General features: G+C 39.0%; 1 protein-coding gene across 1 annotated transcript in view; it reads right to left on the bottom strand.

Annotated features, from left to right (window-relative positions):
• Nucleotides 1-2: 2 nt before the first annotated feature.
• Nucleotides 3-18,346, bottom strand: part of arhgef49 (Rho guanine nucleotide exchange factor 49) — a 30,214-nt gene continuing 11,870 nt past the window's right edge. The window contains exons 3-8 of the mRNA XM_084123412.1: nt 15,367-16,868; nt 9,386-9,569; nt 7,245-7,443; nt 4,839-5,416; nt 4,154-4,299; nt 3-2,368 (exon numbers count right to left, since the gene is read on the bottom strand). Coding sequence (XP_083979538.1) covers nt 1,564-2,368; nt 4,154-4,299; nt 4,839-5,416; nt 7,245-7,443; nt 9,386-9,569; nt 15,367-16,838 — 3,384 coding nt within the window. The 5' untranslated portion in view covers nt 16,839-16,868 and the 3' untranslated portion in view covers nt 3-1,563. The remainder of the gene's footprint in view (nt 2,369-4,153; nt 4,300-4,838; nt 5,417-7,244; nt 7,444-9,385; nt 9,570-15,366; nt 16,869-18,346) is intronic.

An 18,346-nucleotide genomic window follows, 5' to 3' on the forward strand; every position in this document is an offset into this window, starting at 1 on the left:
AGTTGAGAGAGATGGATACTTGTCATTTTTAATTGTAATTCACAATATTTTACACAACAAAAAATAAAAATATTAAATTAGGATTTTTAAGAATGGAAAAAGTATTTAACAGCTCGATTGGTCTCGGTTAAAAGTAACATTTCTGACAAAGTCCTCTGGCAGGTTCAACTCTTCTTTTCATTGTGTAATGTGGAAGCTATGGTATTTCTAACAGTATCAATGCCGTTGGAAAAACAGTAAATATTCATGTTGAAACCTAAATGCCAAGATCCAGTGATAGCGACATATCTATCCATTAGAATTGACTTTAAACACACAGAGAGAGACCAGGGTGAATGTGGTTGATTGCTATTGCTCAAGTCAACTGTGGTTCATTTTCTTTTAAAGCTCAAACAATCTTTAAAACAAAGTACAGTAAAGCTTTGTAAACTGCAGAACAATGTCCTCGCTCCAGTTTTATGACCTTCATATTAAAGTGCATCAAACAAAAACAGGTAACATTTAGAAGGTTGTCATAAAGCACAGTTCGTATATCAATGGGAAAGTTGGAATAGTACAGCAGCTACTGAAAAATAATATTTTTCTCAATAATTTGACATAAGGCCTAATTTTTAGGTAAACGTAGAAGGAAAACTTGAACGAATAGTAGACTCATTTAGTATAAAATAAACAAAGGCACGTATTTTATCCGCCTCAAAGATTAAAGGAAAGCAACATTGTTATTATAAACTACATAACAATAGGGGGAGGGGGGGGGCACATCAAACTGACATTTTCTAATTCAGGATCTTGCCACAGATGGTTTCAGCACAACCATTAATGTGGCAATACTTGATGTTTAGACTGATGCTACACCCTCATTTATGGAGAAAACATACCAAAAATGTTTTGTTACATCATCGATCACAAGGATACCAGCTTTACTGCCGCTACATAATACAATTAATATTATTGCTGTTTTGTAAACCAGCACAGTGATACAAAAATGAGAACTGCTCCTGGGCGGCAGTGGAAATAGTTGCTAATGGAAGAGAGAAAGAGGAAGAGGGAATTACAATGGTCCGAAAACAAAACAGCTTTACCCCAGTCTTCACACAAAACACAGGTTTCCACTCTGTAGTGCATACTAAAAAGTCCACATAAGGTCCATCCAATCAAAACATGTTCCCTCATGCTTATCACAAAAACCATTTCACAACTGAAAACGTTTCTTCTCAGTCGCAAACTAGTCGTACAATCAGTGTTTTACAAGTGCAGCATTGAGGCACCTAAGAAGGCCCTCATTTTGGTATGCCAAAGGGCATTACTTTTTGCTTGACAGTGGATTTTTCCTCTTCCCAAATGTCATTTATTTGCTTTCCACTCATACAAAGTGCCCCTTGAGGTCTATATTAATATTCAGTCTTTTAAATCACAGTAAAACCTTGCAATTTAAAAGTTCATTTGTGGAGGAACATCTAATCAGATCCGATTCCCCCACACAAATACTGTTTTCTCAAAAAAATATTCATTTTTCAATTATTGTTTACATCAGAGTTATGCTGGGAAGGGATGAGGGATGTCTCAGGACCGGCTCTGGGTCGTGTTAATCATAATATTAGGGAGAGCATTGCGTCGTTTTCTCCAAGATCCCAGATCACTAGCGTATCTCTTTATCTGTCGAAACCACTGCTGAGTGCGAGGTTTGTCGGAGGCACGGAAAACGAAGGCCTCGCGTCGGATGTCCAGCACCTCAAAGGTGTCTTCACAGTCGGGGTCATTGGACACCACGGAGTTCGCCAGACAGATGGGCTCCCGTAACACAGTGAACTTCCCGCTGCTCTTGTCCTTGATGAGCACCAGTACACCGTCCTGCACCGTCTCTGAGGTCTCCAGACTCCCATCGGTCACCACCTCTGCGGTGCGCAGGGAGCGTACCATGAGTAAACCCTGAACGTTCTGGAATTTGAGGGATTTGCTTCCCTTCTTAAGCCACTGGCCATCGGCGGGCTGCGCCAACTGGAGCGCCCCCTCCATGATGAAGCGCGTGCTCTCTCGCGTCCAGCCCACCATCTTCATCGACAGCTCTCTCATCTCGATGTTGATGACCTCTCGGTTCTTGCGGCTGTCACGCCGGAAAGAGCGCAAGGACCACGTGGCGGTCCCCTCCTGTTTAGTCTTCATGTTGATGTGCTCTAGATGGGACTCCACGCGGCTCTTGGCTTCTTTTAAGCGGGAATAGTCCGGATGACACTCGTTGGTGGCCTTGCTGATGCGACTCAGCAGCAACGGGTACTTGGTCACACGCTGAAGCGGCGCCATGAGGAAGGAGCGCAGGTTCATGCGCCTGAGCGCAGTATTGTCATTCTGGGACACGTCGAGGAATATCCTGAAGGACGCAAGGGAGGAAACATAAACGTGACAATTAAGAGAGTTCCTTCTAATGGCGTACGCTACTGTTGTATTCATCAAATAATCCTGAAAAATACAAATCACTGTTTCTACACAACTGTTTTCAACCTTGTTAATAATTAGAAATGTTTCTTGATCAGCAAATCAGCATATTAGAATGATTTATGAAGGGTCATGTGACACTGAAGACTGAAGCAATGGTGCTGAAAATTCAGCTTTGCCATCACAGGAATAAATGTTTTGAAACATTAAAATAGAAAACAGTTATTTTAAATTATAATAATATTTCACAATATTACAGATTTTACTGTATTTTTAATCAAATAAATGCAGTCTTGGTGAGCATACAAGGCTGCCTTAAAAAACTTTTTAAAAAATCTTACCAACTCCAAACTTTTAAACGGTGGTGTATATTGTATACATAAGATTGGTAACATTTTTAATAATATATATGGGCTATGTCACTTCCTTTCCAAAAGTTTTTTTCTCAAAGTAAAGTTGTAAAAACTAATGAAGGAAGACTTCTCGCCTAATTCATTGGGAGATTGCAGTAGTGTGCTACAAATCTTATTTTCATTTCAGTGTTACCATTAAAAATGCTAAACACATTAGCAGGGCACAAAAAAGGATGGGCAGATGGCAGAGTTGCCAGTGTGCCAGTATTTCAGGCTAGTGACAAGTTCCCTGTCACTTGCCCAGTTGGTCACAATTGAATTCATTGATCATATACTTCCTTGTGGGTACAAATGTTTTGAGCTGATTTAAGTATGTCACCAAGTTATCTTAGTGAGTGACATGACCTGAAGGCCAAGTATGGTAACCCATACTCGGAATTTGTCCAATGCATTTAACCCGTCCAAGTTAGTGCACAGCACACACATTAATTCATATGGCATACACTACTGTTCTGTAGTGTTCACTAGCTAGCTAGCTAACATGGTGTTAGGATGAGTTAAATAAAAAAAGTAAACTATCACATTATGCCTTTGATTTCCAGCAAAAGTTAGTTTGAAATCATTACTGTATAATTTTCAGCTATTATTGCAAAATCAAAACAGAATACATTATTAAGTACAAGTGGTAATAGTGGTTGTAATTTGATAAATCTTATTAAAATATTTTATAGCTGAGCCGTGGTTAGAAATACATTTGAAAAGACCTACTAACTAACAATCTACTTACACTGCTGATGCTTAAAGGTGAACTAAGTAACTTTTTACCTTAACCGAACAGCTTCGGAGTCATTGGAATAGTTATATGACTTTTTTCGGGTTGAATGGTGGTCGTCTCGCACCCCCCACGCGCCTGTGAGCCAAAAAACCACCCTTGCAACTTTGGGCCGGCGGGCCGCGTCAGGAAGTATCGCGTGATATCAGGTATCGCGATGTAACAAATTGCTTTACGGCAAAAAAATCTGCTAAAATTCTGTAATTATTGCGCTCCCTCACGCTGTTCGAACCCGAATTATGAAGACGTTTTAAAGAATGTCCCATCTGCTTTGATGTCGTTGATCTACTAGCCTCTGGTATCTGAGAGTCGCCAACTAGTTTTTCAACAGTGTTGTCAAATATCTATTCCGAAGCTGTAGGGGGAGCTCTAGAGAGAAACCTGCGAGCAAAAAGCGAGAATACAGCGAAGAAATTCCCGAAACTGCATAGCCCTGCTTTAACTGCCTTTATTTGCAAACCCTGAATGGCTTTGCAAATAAAGAGGATAATCTACAGTACTTTCTAAAAGCAATTAGAGAAAGTAATATGTATACCTAAGAAGCTCTTTTTCTTTCTCCAGAGTGTTGAGCATGTTGACAGATGTGGACTGCTGCAGGCAGTAGGTTTGAAATGCTGGAAGCATGTTGACAAACTCCAAGAAGATTTCTCCAATGCACACAGTCTGCAGGTCCTCATCGCCCTGTATGAAGACAGAAGATTCATTATTATGAATAATAAATCATATTATAACATTAAAAATCAAAGTAGTAACCACCGATGTGGGTTTTTCAATGCAGATATCAAGAGAGCACAATGCAAGGTCGCTACAATATATAAACAAACTGTTTAAAAAATCTAGGGTTGGCACGATTTCCTTTTGGCAAGTCTCTTCTGCTCACCAAAGCTGCATTTATTTGATCAAGAATGCAGTAAAAACCATGATATTGTGAAATATTATTACAATTTAAAACAACTGTTTTATATTTTAATATATTTTAAAGTGAGTCTTGAGTGTCATATGATCAGAAATCATTCTTATATGCTGACTTGCTTAAGAAACATTTCTTATTGTTATCAATGTTGAAAACAGCAATGCTGCTTAATATTTTTCAGGATTATTTGATGAATAGAAAGTTCAAAAGAACAGCATTTATTTGAAACACAAATGTCTTTATATAAATGTCTTTACTGACAGTTTTAAAGCTGAATATATCTAACTCTATCACTAGTGCTCCATACCTGATCAAATGCCTGATCAATGCTGTCCTGCAGATGCTCTGTGAACCTGTCATTGACATCAATGAGCTCTTGAACATTGCTAAAGACCACGGCCAGCTGCTCTGCTGTGAGCAGTCCTGCACTCTGCATGGGGCAGTAAAACTCTTCCTTGATGATGCGCAGGTCCTCTCCATAACTCGACTCAGTGTTGAGAAACTCCAGGATGGCTTCTTTGCGCTCGGTGCGCAGCTTGGAGCAGCGTTCGCACATGCCCTCCCCGTGGGCACCCTCTTTGTGTCCGCAGTCGGGACAGGGCTGCTGAACCTCCCAGGCCCTGAGGGATGGCGTGGGTCTCCTCCAGCCCCGAGCCAATCCGGGGCCGATGCCGCTGTCCACGCGTTCTACCTCAGCTCCAGCACTGTGGCGGGCACGACGGGGCTCCTCCTCGTCTTCGCGCTCATCGCTCAACCCTACGACACCACTGTCTGCGCTCAGGCTGCTGACAGTACTCCAGCGGTGCTGTGCTGTGCGGCTCACACCCAGGCCCCTGCTCCTCTCCTCACCTCTGGGCTCCGAGCGGCCCCTGGCTGTGCCTGGCACTGATGACAAGGACAAAACAAACATCAGGAGATCAGCTCTCAGAATTTCATAACAACCCTTACTCTAAAAAAAAGTCTAATAAAATAATTAAAAATTCTTTACATTTTTAAAGTCATATACATTGGAACAGAAAAGATAAAACAAAAAGTAACAGTAAATATTCTTTTTAATATTTTAATATTTAAGACAATGCATTTGAGGTGTCTTAAACTTTAAACAACCCCATAAAGTCATACAATAAGCCAATACTTATTTGGCATCAGTAAAATTGAGTATAAATAGTGGATACTAGGGATGTAACAATATATTGTGTCACAATATATCGCAATACAAAAATGCAACAATATTTATCGTGGATAGTGAAATATGTATTTTGTAGAGTTCACCCAAAAAAAAAATTAATTTGTGAGAAAAAAATTCAAGTTTTCAGAGTTTTAGTGTCAGTACTACATTAAACTACTATATATAATGTTGAATATAATGTATAATAATGCAATGGGGGAATATTTGTGGATCCTGATATTGCCAAATGTCTTATGTTACCAGTAAAAAGAGGTTTATTATTTTAAATATATCTAGTCAGTGACAGTGCAAGCATATTCATCTAAAATAATTCTGTTTTTTCAGCTTCAGCTTCAGAATCATGAATATTTTTATTCTGGTGTCACTATTGTCACTATTGTCCTGTGCATTGGGTTACCAGCAACAAGTCCAAGCCTATTCATTTACACCCACAATGTAATATCAAATTTAGCATTTTAATCAACAGTACATTTTTTGTTAACCTTTCATCATATGTCTTGGAGTATCGCAATAATATCGTATCGTTAAGTCAGTATCGTAATATGTATTGAATCGTGACATGAGGGTATCGTTACACCCCTTTTAGTATACACTACTGTTCAAAAGTTTGAATTCAGTTTTTAAATGTTTTTGAAAGAAGTCCCTTTACTGTATGTCTGCAAAGGAAAAACAGTAAGTTTTTTTCTATTTTAATATATTTTAAAATGTAATTTATTCCTGTGATACAAAGCTGGATTTTCAGCATCATTACTCCAGTCGTCAGTCACATGATCCTTCAGAAATCATTCTAATATGCTGAATTTAGTGCTCATGAATTATTATTATTGTTGAAAACAGTTGTGCTGCTTAATATTTTGGTGAAAACTGTCATCTTATTTACACAAAATGTCAAATTATTTTCAAGTTACAATAACTGATGAATCACAGATTTGATAAATATCTACTTTCTTTAATCTATAATTAAAAAAAGAGAAAATGATGAAAGTCTGCTATTACAAATTGTACTGTTTGAAATAAAAATAGCGGCTCATTATAACAGAGGACGGACCTCTGGGATAGAGCTCAGGGTTAAATAATTACAATAATTTATCTGTATTCCTTTTAAGCTAATGCTACACGATGATCTAAATCTAAAATCAAAAACAATTATATATCCAAATTCTGATGATACCAATACATTTATAATATAACAAATAATGGCAAATAAGCAATATGGTGCAAGATATGCATTTGATAGTTGCCTTTAAGTGTAAAAACATAAACAAAACAAAGTACAGACACAGAGTATGGATGGTGCAGAAAGATAAAAGCAGTCCTCAGGTCATGCATGTGACGGCACTACAGTAAGCCACCTAAGGCCTAGTAGCAGAGTCTCATGATAACAACTAAAGTGATACCCTTGGGTTACAGACAAGCCTAAAAATTATTTTAAATGAAGGATTGTCAAAACAAAACTAGGACAGGAGTTAATTTACTTACAGCAAGAACTGTGAGCAAAGCTGAGTGCAGTTGAAAGAGTCTTACCACTGTCCCTCTCTCTGCGATGAATGTGCAAACGTGCCGCGGCGGCGATCTTCATCTCCAGCTGTTTACGCTTGGTGGCGTCTGCAGGCATGGGGTCGCTGTAGTGGGGCCGCAGGCGGCACTCACGCTGGGCCCTCACTGACTCAGACAGCTCATAGGCCGCATCTGAGCTGGAGCGTCTGCAGACCGCCCCAGAAACCTGCCGACAGGACAGACATCTGTTAATCATCCGTGCACATCACAGAGAAATGCTCCGAAATGTATGTGTGTGTAAAGGGAAAGTTGTGTATGTGTAAAACTTCAATGAAGGCAGATTTGATCTCTAAGCACATATGAGAATTAATGGAACCACTAACTGTTTCAGATATCAATCAGAGTCACTGCATTACAGTACATTCAAGGAGTGTTACATTACCAAAGCTTTTAATATATTGTGGTGGTAAGAGGATTTTTTTTTCATGCCCATTTACAGTTCATAAAGTCTACTGACAGACTCCAAGGACATAAAATGCTTCTATTTTATCAATAGAAATGGTTCAGAAAACCAGTTTCCTTTCAAAACTGGCCTGTTGGAAGTCACTATTAAAGGAGAACTCCGGTCAATTTTAACATTGAGCTAATTTTTTTGTAAATTTGGAGTGCTGTCAATACAGAGAACAACGCCAAAAATCGGTGTTGCCTACACCCTGTTATCCTCTTTTTAAAATTTGCACCCTGTTGACTTCAATGGGGCAAGTTTTAAACCTGCTTTTAGCCTCTTAACATCCTTGATGTGTCATTACAAGTGCACAGCCATGTTAGATGATTCCTTCAGAGTGAACACGGGTGAATCTGACTGCAGTAGATGTGAAAGATATGAATAAAAATTATGTTATTTCAGCCAGCGCACATACCTGTATTTACATCCTGTTTTCGGTCGAAGTCCATAGTAGTCGATTGTCGAGTTCACGCGCATAGGTTTAGTTACCTATGATCACGCGCGTGAACTCAACAGTCGATTACTGTGGACTTTGACCGAAAACAGGATGTAAATACAGGTATGTGCGCTGGCTATTACCTAGAATATTTTCTTTTGTTTTCCACCGAGGAAAGTTTTTGAGTGAATGAACCATTTAAAACATTGACACTATTTGTTATTTTAAAAACATTCCTAGTCTTATTGTGGATAATATACCTGCAGAAAAAAATATTTGCAATATATTTCATTAAATAAATAAAAAATTGGGACAACTATAAACTCTATGAAACACATTTCTACACTTCCTGACACAACTGTCCTTTTCGGCTTCCCTCAAACTACCTGTGATACTTGAGACCTTTCTTGATCCAATCATCAGGTCAATCATTTTATTTTCCAGTTTAAATACATATTTCACTCAACAATACAGCACAATGTGGAAATAAAATGTGTTGTCAATAGTTTCATGTTGACTTTAAAAGTGTTGTCCACACTGACTGACAGAATTGATAACCTTTCACCTTCTGCACCTCTGAAACACTAGAAAGCTATTCCAAAATGAAGTCGGTACATAATGTGTTTCAGTTGAATCTAATTTAAAAAAAAAACACAATCTATGGCGTAAAACCCTCAGAAGGTCACTTGACAGCATTAGGTTCTCAAGTGTTATCAATGTACAAGAAACAAGACACCAAGGCTTCAGGTGACGTACAGAATAATTAATAAGGCAGCAGTTATCTTAATTAAAAACACTGAAATGCAGAGACAGAAGAAGAATCTGTGCGCAAGGGCTGACCAATGAATCATAGCAACATTGCACACGAATGCCAGCATTCTTTGATATCACCCTTAACCTTAAAAACATGCAGCCAGTCAAATGGCGTGAATGAACGTGGCGCAATGAAGAGCAGGTCGGCATCTCAAGCGGCAGTGGCAGGACGCACAACCTGACACAGAGAGGAACGGAAAGCAGTTACCACCATGAAACCTGGCTCTAATCCTTCCTGCGTGTCGCTCTTAGCTGCGGCTCTGCGTGCTCCGCTGCATGTCTGCAGTCGCCTCTACCGTGCAGATTCCCCTGCAAACTCAGGCTCCCATGCGCGCTGATCACGCTCACATACATGCATGACAGAGGCGATATTCAGAGATGTGCGAGTGTGAGAGAGAAGGGAGCATTCCTTACGCATTCTGACGCCGCTTTCCCCTGTTGTCCCGTGGGCTCGGTGCAAGCCTCCTCTCCGCAGGCCGACGTTGTCATGGCAACGTGGGCAGATTGATGGCTGGGATGGGGAGCGGTGATGTTAGTGACGTCATTCTGCTCACGCGACAATCGGACGGGAGTCTCGGCTGCAATCTCTGCACTGCAGCTGGGGAAGCGAGGGAGAGAGAACACAAAGATGGAAAATGGGAGTGTTAAATCGGAATTACAATTCCTGATCCTGCGTTCGTATGTGTGCTGTGCGGTCAACCCCCATCCCTCTAGGGAGGACCAGTGCCCCACAGAACAGAGGGGCTCAGGGTGGACAGCAATTAGACGCATCAATTCCCATTAACACCTGAACTCCTCGCTACAGGGTTCTGAATGGGAACAAGCACAATCAATCTTTTAGATTCCTTTAAGTAAGGAGCTTATGCATCTGGATGACCCCACACACCACAGACGATGAATAAATAACAGCATATGCAGAGTGAAACTGCGTAAGATCTGTGTAAGATAATATGATTTGATTTCAGAGAATATCTGTTGAATTTTAGTTTAGTTTGTCAAATTTATATTTTTTATTGTCATACATTTTGTAAGATAATGAGACTTGTTATTAATGAATGCGGAAAATTCAGCTTTGCCTTCACAAAAATGAATTACATTCTAACATTCAAATTAGTGCTGTCAATCGATTAAAAACGAATTAATCGCACATTTTTCTGTAATTAATCGCACATTCAATCTCTAAATTAATGTAAAAACAACATAAAGACAGTATATTTAAAATATTTGATCTAACAGGCTGGAAATATACAGAAATTGAATAGTTATCAATCACTTTGCAGTTTTCACTGCATACATTATAAATTAAATATAGATACATTTTTATTAAAACTACAAAAGTTATTCAGTCAAGAACAGTGAGTGATTTTCTCTTTTTCTTTTGTTTTTTGATTCATTTAACTTTTATTCACATATAAACATTCACCAAAACACACATCAGTTATGATAAAAGGAAGCTCAAACATGTTTACTTGACGTGCGAGAACCAATGAAGTTCATTCTCGTGTGTTATGCAGCACGTTTGAACTTCCGCAAGAGGTTTGTTCTCGCGTGTCAAGCAGTTTCGGTTGAGCTTCTGTTTATGTTCGCTGATCAATGCTTATATGTGAATAAAAGCCTCAGTTTAATCTGTTCATCATATAAAGTGATCATGTCTCTTCAGAAAATGTGGACTAAACCACTCAAATCATGTGGATTAGTTTTTACGATCTCTTTATAATCTTTTTGAAGCATCAAAGTGGTAGTTGCGTAGCTGTCAATGTGGAGTACAAAACTGGCTCAGATTTGATTAAAAATATCTTAATTTGTGTTTCCGAAGATGAATAAAAACGAATTTTGAATGACAAGAGGGTGAGTAAATGATGACAGAATTTTAATATTTGGATGATTCCTATAACATTAATGACACATAGCAGCAGGTTTATTAGGCTGCTGTCACTTTAAAGGAGAACTCCGGTCAATTTTAACATTGAGCTCATTTTTTTGTAAATTTGGAGTGCTGTCAGTACAGAGAACAACGACAAAAATCGGTGTTGCCTACACCATGTTATCCTCTTTTTAAAATTTGCACCCTGTTGACTTCAATGGGGCAAGTTTTAAAAGATATGAATAAAAATGATGTTTATTCAGCCAGCGCACATACCTGTATTTACATCCTGTTTTCGGTCGAAGTCCACAGTAGTCAATTGTCGAGTTCACGCGCGTGATCATAGGTAACTAAACCTATGCGCGTGAACTCGACAATTGACTACTGTGGACTTCGACCGAAAACAGGATGTAAATACAGGTATGTGCGCTGGCTGAAATAACATAATTTTTATTCATATCTTTCACATCTACTGCAGTCAGATTCACCCGTGTTCACTCTGAAGGAATCATCTAACATGGCTATGCACTTGTAATGACACATCAAGGATGTTAAGAGGCTAAAAGCAGTTTTAAAACTTGCCCCATTGAAGTCAACAGGGTGCAAATTTTAAAAAGAGGATAACACGGTGTAGGCAACACCGATTTTTGTCGTTGTTCTCTGTACTGACAGCACTCCAAATGTACAAAAAAATTAGCTCAATGTTAAAATTGACCGGAGTTCTCCTTTAAGACATGGGCATTTTGGCATGAATTTGTGTGTTTTTGTCCATTCAAGCGTGAACGAGAACTAAATGCAGCCGTGTCATGACAGCAAGCTAATTTGTGTCTTGTCGCACTTGAATGGTTTAAAAACATTTGCATGAATAAGAGCATGATTATTATTTTTTATTAATTTAGCAGACGCTTTTATCCAAAGTGACTTACAAATGAGAACAATAGAAGCAGTTACACTAACAATAGGACAACAATATGCAAGTGCTATGACCGTTCCCAGTTTAATCTAATGCAGTACGTGTACTTTTTTTTAATTTTTTTTATAAAGATAATAGATATAGAATAGAAGATAAATGTTAGTATTAATGGATCAAGTGTTGCCTAAAAAGATGCGTCTTCAGCCATTTCTTGAAAATGGTCATTCCACCAGCATGGAACAGACCAGAAAAGGTCAGAGAAAGCGATTTTATAATGTAACGCTAGCTAAAGGATGACGGGAAAAATGGATGCTACATTAATTGCGTTAAATAGGCTATTTTTAACGCGTTAAACTAAAAAAAAATTTGATTTGTTTTTACTGTATTTTTGATTAAATAAATGCAACCTTGGTGAGCATTCAAAAAACCAACCAAAAAATAGTCATTAAAAATCTTTTTTTTCAGTGTATCAAATCAAAGACATGAAAAACTAATAAGATTAGTAATACATTTGTAGATGATTGCTGATGGATGCACATTCATTGTTGAATAAACTGACTTTTAAACATATTAATCAGCTGTTTGTCTCAGTCATTGTTCATATACAGCGGTCTCTTGGGTTTAAATACAGGTGCTTTGATTATTTTGTTATAAGCTCTTAACTGCCTCTTCCACATCACTTCCATCTCCTTTAATGCTTCAGTACCTCAATGTCTGATAATGCTGCACTCATTACTGTCATAAATTTGCATAAATGTCATCTGAGAATAGTGCTGACAGCACAACGAGGAGCTCTGAAGCATTCAAAAGAAAACACACACAAAGACAAAGAAGCCTTCATCTCACTAGGAATAGAAGAATCACTAGGAAAAGAAGAATCACAAAATGCAGATGTTAATCGCTGGCGTGGTCTAATGTCATTTTTAATTCTAACAATAAAATGTGGAAGAGTTCATCCACAAACCTGTAGCCGTGGACTGACAGTAATTAATATCCCGCTCTGAAAGAGACAATAAAACCAATGTCTTTCACACGTGAATGATATTATCATTAAAGCACTGCAGTTACAGTGCTGGTCAGAATTATTTGCCTCCTTGGTAAATATGATCAAAGATGGCTGTATAAAATAAATCTGCATTGTTAATCCTTTTGATATTTTATTAAAAAAAAAACTTTTTTATTTTACTTTTATTGAAGTAAAAGAATTGAAAGTGGGGGAAAAATCAAATTATGAAATAAATGTTTTTCTCCAAAACACATTGGGAACAATTATTTGCCCCCTTTTATTTAATACTTTTTGCAACCTCCTTTTTCCAAGATAACAGCTCTGAGTTTTCTCCTATAATGCCTGATGAGTTTGGAGAACACCTGACAAGAGATCAGAGACCATTCCTCCATCCAGAATCTCTGTGATCATATTTACCAAGGGGGCAAATAATTCTGACCAGCACTGTATATTGCCTGTCATTTCAACAGTGCTTTGTGAATTCATTCACTGAATGTTTCCCCCTAAATTATTTTATAATTTATTAAGTCACTTTATTCCAGTGTACTGTCAGGCTTAGATAAAAGCACTTTCAGGCTGATATTTCCCTATTTATTTAAAGACACTAAAACAATGTGCATCCTGCCCAACAATACTGACTCAACTAATCTACAAAAATTACATTTACACCATGATAAAAACAATAATAATAATTGTATCAGGGCAATAACCTTCTTGTGAAATGTTCATCTATTCTAGTCAAAGAGATTAAGTGTCTGTAATCTTAAATGAGAACTATTCCATGTGACTTGTTCTTATTTCTTCTATCAAGCACACAATAAATGAAAATAACTATATAAATGTCTCATAAAAAAGACCTGGAAGCCCTCGAGCTGCTCTGTAGTAAATGAATACCCACACTTGAGGCACTACGGTACAGCTGGGATATTGGATGTTATATTTAGACGGTTCGCAGCCTGGATTGAACTCCTGCCCTGGAGGAACATAACATTAGAGAAAGGCTCTGCAGTGTCGAAAAGCCTCTGACGCACCCGCAATTAAGCTCTGTACTATGTCTGGAGCAAATTCAGCTGAAGGAAAATCTATACGGATTTATGCATCCATGCTAAATTTGAGAAGACTGTCAGGGCCAGAGTTATGTGCTGTTATGTTAATCAAATTCCTGTCAGGTTCGCATATTTTACACTTGTGAGATTCTGTGAGTAAACGTGCTGTTGGTGGACAGGTGTAAACCACCACAGCACAACACAACCACCGAAGAATCAGTATAATACAGTTACTGCCTGTGTGATTCAGTGGGGAATTAATGGGGTTTATTGCTATAGCATTCAGTCCTTTCCCTTAGGTTGTTGCTCCTACAAAAGGTTCTTCATCTTTGTTTTCCACTAATGATATTTATCCATAAAACAACATTAATTTACCTGAAGCTTTAACAAAATTGAATGAAGTTTATACTTAAATCTAGTCTGTGGATTTTGTTGGGTTGCAATTTTGTACTGGAAAACAAGACAAAGATACTGATTAGGGCAGGATATTTAAGAGAATGTATTCACATTCCTGATATAGCTAAACCTGATAATCATCATAGAATATGCCACTATATGCAAATATCACATCTGCCACTGTGTGCCTGACATAAATGAAGACATTAAGAATCACATCAGTAATGATACATTCACTCTGTTTCTCTGTATACAAGCTGTGCAGAGATGCTGGAATAAATCAATACCAACACAAATACCGATCCAAACGCTGCTGGATTCATTTTCAAAGTTAACAAGCAAAACTGATAACCAAGAGATACACTGGTCCAGCTGATGTCCATTTTTACTCAGCATACTATTTTTCCCATTTAAACTCTAAATGATAACTTACATGGTACCGAAATGTTGGCAAATATTAGAGATTTTTAATTAATTAATATGGTCAATACTGGATATATATATTCACTGATATTTGAATGGATATATTTAATTGAATAGTTTACGCTCATTTTCTCTATTTTTACAATTAAATTCCCTTTACCATTATCTTCTAACACTCAGTTCATAAACAACTGTCAAATATTAATATGAATAACAATATAATATTGAGGTGCATTAAATCACGTGTGCCATTTAAAGCTATTGATTTAAATTTTCATTTTATTTCTAATTCATTTAGAAAAAGTGTATTGGATTTCAAATGTCAGACATTTATTAATACCCAATCTATTCTCTAAATGCGACTTAATTATCTTATTGGGAACAATTCATAAAGGCATAAGTTTCCTTCAAAATGTCATAAATTGATCTTCCATTGAGATGACAGACTTCTCTCCTGTGGAGTATGCCTGACTTCCCCAACAATTTAGTTTGCTTAATCTCCGCCCCTCTCTTACAAACAACCTCAAGCTCACATTCAGATCTTTGTCCATCCAATCAACAACCAATGGATAGAACCAAGTCCACATCCTACATTTTCTTTTCTTTTTCAATAATCCAATTCTCTCGGATGTATCTGACAATCCAGATAAAATGATCTGTCGCTACTTCCGTAACATTGCAACTTTAAGTACTAAGTAAATGCACAAGTGTACCACTACCAATACATCTGCTCCTTCATCCACTCACCTTTTTTTAATAAGGTCCAGGGCTGATCCCAGGAAGCCATCCTTTATTTTGTAGATTTTGGCTCCGTAGCTGGAAAGGTCTTGGCCGTCCAGAAGGATTGCTGGGCAGCAGCTGGATGGGCCATCGCCACTCTCCCTGCGGGGCGGGAAGGGGAGAACATTTACATCTGTGGCCCCAGGGCCTGCTGGGCCCTTTGTCTCCTCCTCTCTTCCTGTAGCAGCTTGAGGGTGTAATGGAGAGCGAGCTACTGGGCCTGTGCAGATGGGTCCTCCCGGGACATCTGTGGTGGAACTGGGCTCAGAGATCTCTCCTCCCCTGTCTCCGCAAGGATGGTTCGAAGCTTGAGCGGTGTTGACACTCTGCATTTCCTCTGTCTGTTGCCTTTCCTCTCTATGCTTGTCGCTACTCACCATTTCAGAGGACCTGTGGTTCTTACTGCCCTCCCTTTGCCTCATTCTCTTAAACTCCTCAAACGTAGGTATGTGCAGGCGGCCCACCGGGGGTCTTTTCCTCTCGGGGGTTGACTGGGCAGAGTTAGTGCAGATGGGCTCTGTGGTATGAGCTTTACTCATGGTACTAGCCTCCTGTCTGGAGTTCAGAGCCAGGTTAGGGGTGCTTCTTTGCCTTCGGAGCTGCAGTCGTCGCATTGCTTCCTGTTTGATCTCCTCAGGACTGGTGATGCGACGGGCACTCAACTCTTGCTGTCCATTCGTTTGCAACAATGCCGGCCCAAGACGAACTGCTGCATCCTGATTGCAAGGATACTGCGGACAAGGTGCATTCCCAAGCACAGGTTGAGGACGCAAGGGCTTGTGGGGCTCCGTCACACGTGTGCTCTGGAGCCGCAGCTTGTCTCGAAGACCCTTTCGGGCGTTTCCGTTCATGCCCCAGTCCTCAACCGCAGGTAAAAGCCATTGCGGGAAGAGCGGTATATCCTTTCTGACCACTCCTCGGCGGCCGTAGATCGCCATTCCGTCGAGGGATGGCATTAAGCCATATACCTGTGGTCCCTGAGGAGGTCCATCGTACCAGTGGCTGCTTGAAGTGCAATGAAGAATAAACTCACTGTCCACACTCCTGTAAGGATACACATTGGGGTCGGACACAGCAGCCCAGTGCAGGTTTTCCAGGCTGCGGTAAAGTCGGGTACTGCTGGTGTTCACGCAGCCTTGTGGAATGCGCATTGTCCCGTAGCCAGGCTGACCGTCAGGCTGTTTAAGAGGATGCATACTGCTGGTGGAGCAGTAGAGCCCCAGGTTGCTGAGCAGGCCATTGTTGTTGTTGCAGTGGCCTGGCACAATATCCTGGGCAGGGAAGGGGGGCATGCCATGATGAGTGAAAGCAGACAGCGGGGGGCTGAGGACGGACAGGTCCATGGACAAGTCCATGCTGCAGCCTGCAGGAGAGCCTGCTGGGGAGTACTCACATTGTGAAGCTTTCACATCCGGCATGGCCACAGAAGGAGCTGCCATCTTCCAGAAAGGAGCACTAGGATCACAGCCCTGCAAAAATTTACAGACAAGACATTGGCATCACATCAGAAGAACAAGGTCATACTCTCTGCATCTCAACATCAGTAATTCACCAACACCTGGTGGTTAAAAATGTTAAAAGGGTCAAAAACAATTAAAGTGTCTTGTTCATTTGCATTATAAATTCTGTCCACTTTAGCTTTTCTGTCCGCCTTTAGCTTGGCTAAATAAAAATGCTATACAAATTAATCGAAATTAAAAATGTTTTTCTTAATACTAATCTACTTGCATATACTTTAGGTTTATACATCTAACAGTATTCTAAGTAGAAAAATACATACATAATACAGCATTACTATAAAGTCAATATTTTCAAGATAATATTTTGGGTTTTAATTTATTTTGGCTTTAGTACAATGACATTAAAAAGACAAGTTTTCTCACACAGCATAAATGGGTTTTTATATATTGTTAATAGCTGCCTGTTGTGGCAAATAATTATTATTTTTTTTAAACTGGTATTCTGTTTCTCCATGGCGCGTTTTGTCAAAAAAAACAAAAAAAAAAACATTTCCAAATACATAAGAAATATATTCCAGTGATAATCCTTGGGTATATGTAAGCAATTGAGGATTTTAAAATACCAGAAGAGATTTAAAATTTTCTCAGGTTACAAACTTAATCATGAGGATGTGCTACCAAGGATTCCAGTAGGTGATCCTGAAAATGCAAAATTACTTCCTTGAAGCCACGATTGTATGCAACCTGTGCTAATGGCTTGTATGTAAGGGATTCAGTTGCTCGCTTGTGTTTGCAACAAGCTCTCCCTTTCCCTATCTTAGTGCCCTTCAAGGGTGTATTCACCCAACATTTCTCACATAAAAATGGATTGTGTATACTGCACAACACTAACAATATTCATCATAGCATAGAACTGGTTGTATTAATCTATATCACATCAAATGATCCCATCAAAGACAAAATTACACTTAAGGTAAAACCAGTACATTTAATAGTTCAATAATCACTGCAGTATTTATAATGCTCATGATGCGTAGTTCCTATGACTTGTATAATCATATCAATATTCTAAAAATGGCTCGTTCTTTTGTATGAATCAAATGGTAGGGGGAATCATGTCTGGAATTAAAACATAAAACCGAGAGGGAGGAAAATCAGAAGGGACAGTAATGAATAGAGCCACAACACTCGCCCAGGGCTCTTGTTCCACTAATCAGATGAGAACTCTGGATTGGCTAGGAAAGCGCTTCTCTTTCAGTAATTAGTACAAATTGCCTTGCTTTGGGCCATATTAATATCCGACCCGCAATCTTAAACAGAAATCAGGGTCAAGCCAGGAGTTACAAAAGAGCATGTCACAATCATTCCAGGCAGCCAAATCCATCTAGATGAATATTCATCTTGCCTGTCAGAAAACAGCAATGGTATGTGATTAGATTGAAAAAAGCCAGGAAACTAGTGATTTTTAGTAAAAAAGTGGGGGAAGC

The sequence above is a fragment of the Abramis brama genome (assembly GCF_963993115.1).
Source record: "Abramis brama genome assembly, chromosome: 8".
In the NCBI taxonomy this organism is placed as follows: Eukaryota; Metazoa; Chordata; class Actinopteri; order Cypriniformes; family Leuciscidae; genus Abramis; species Abramis brama.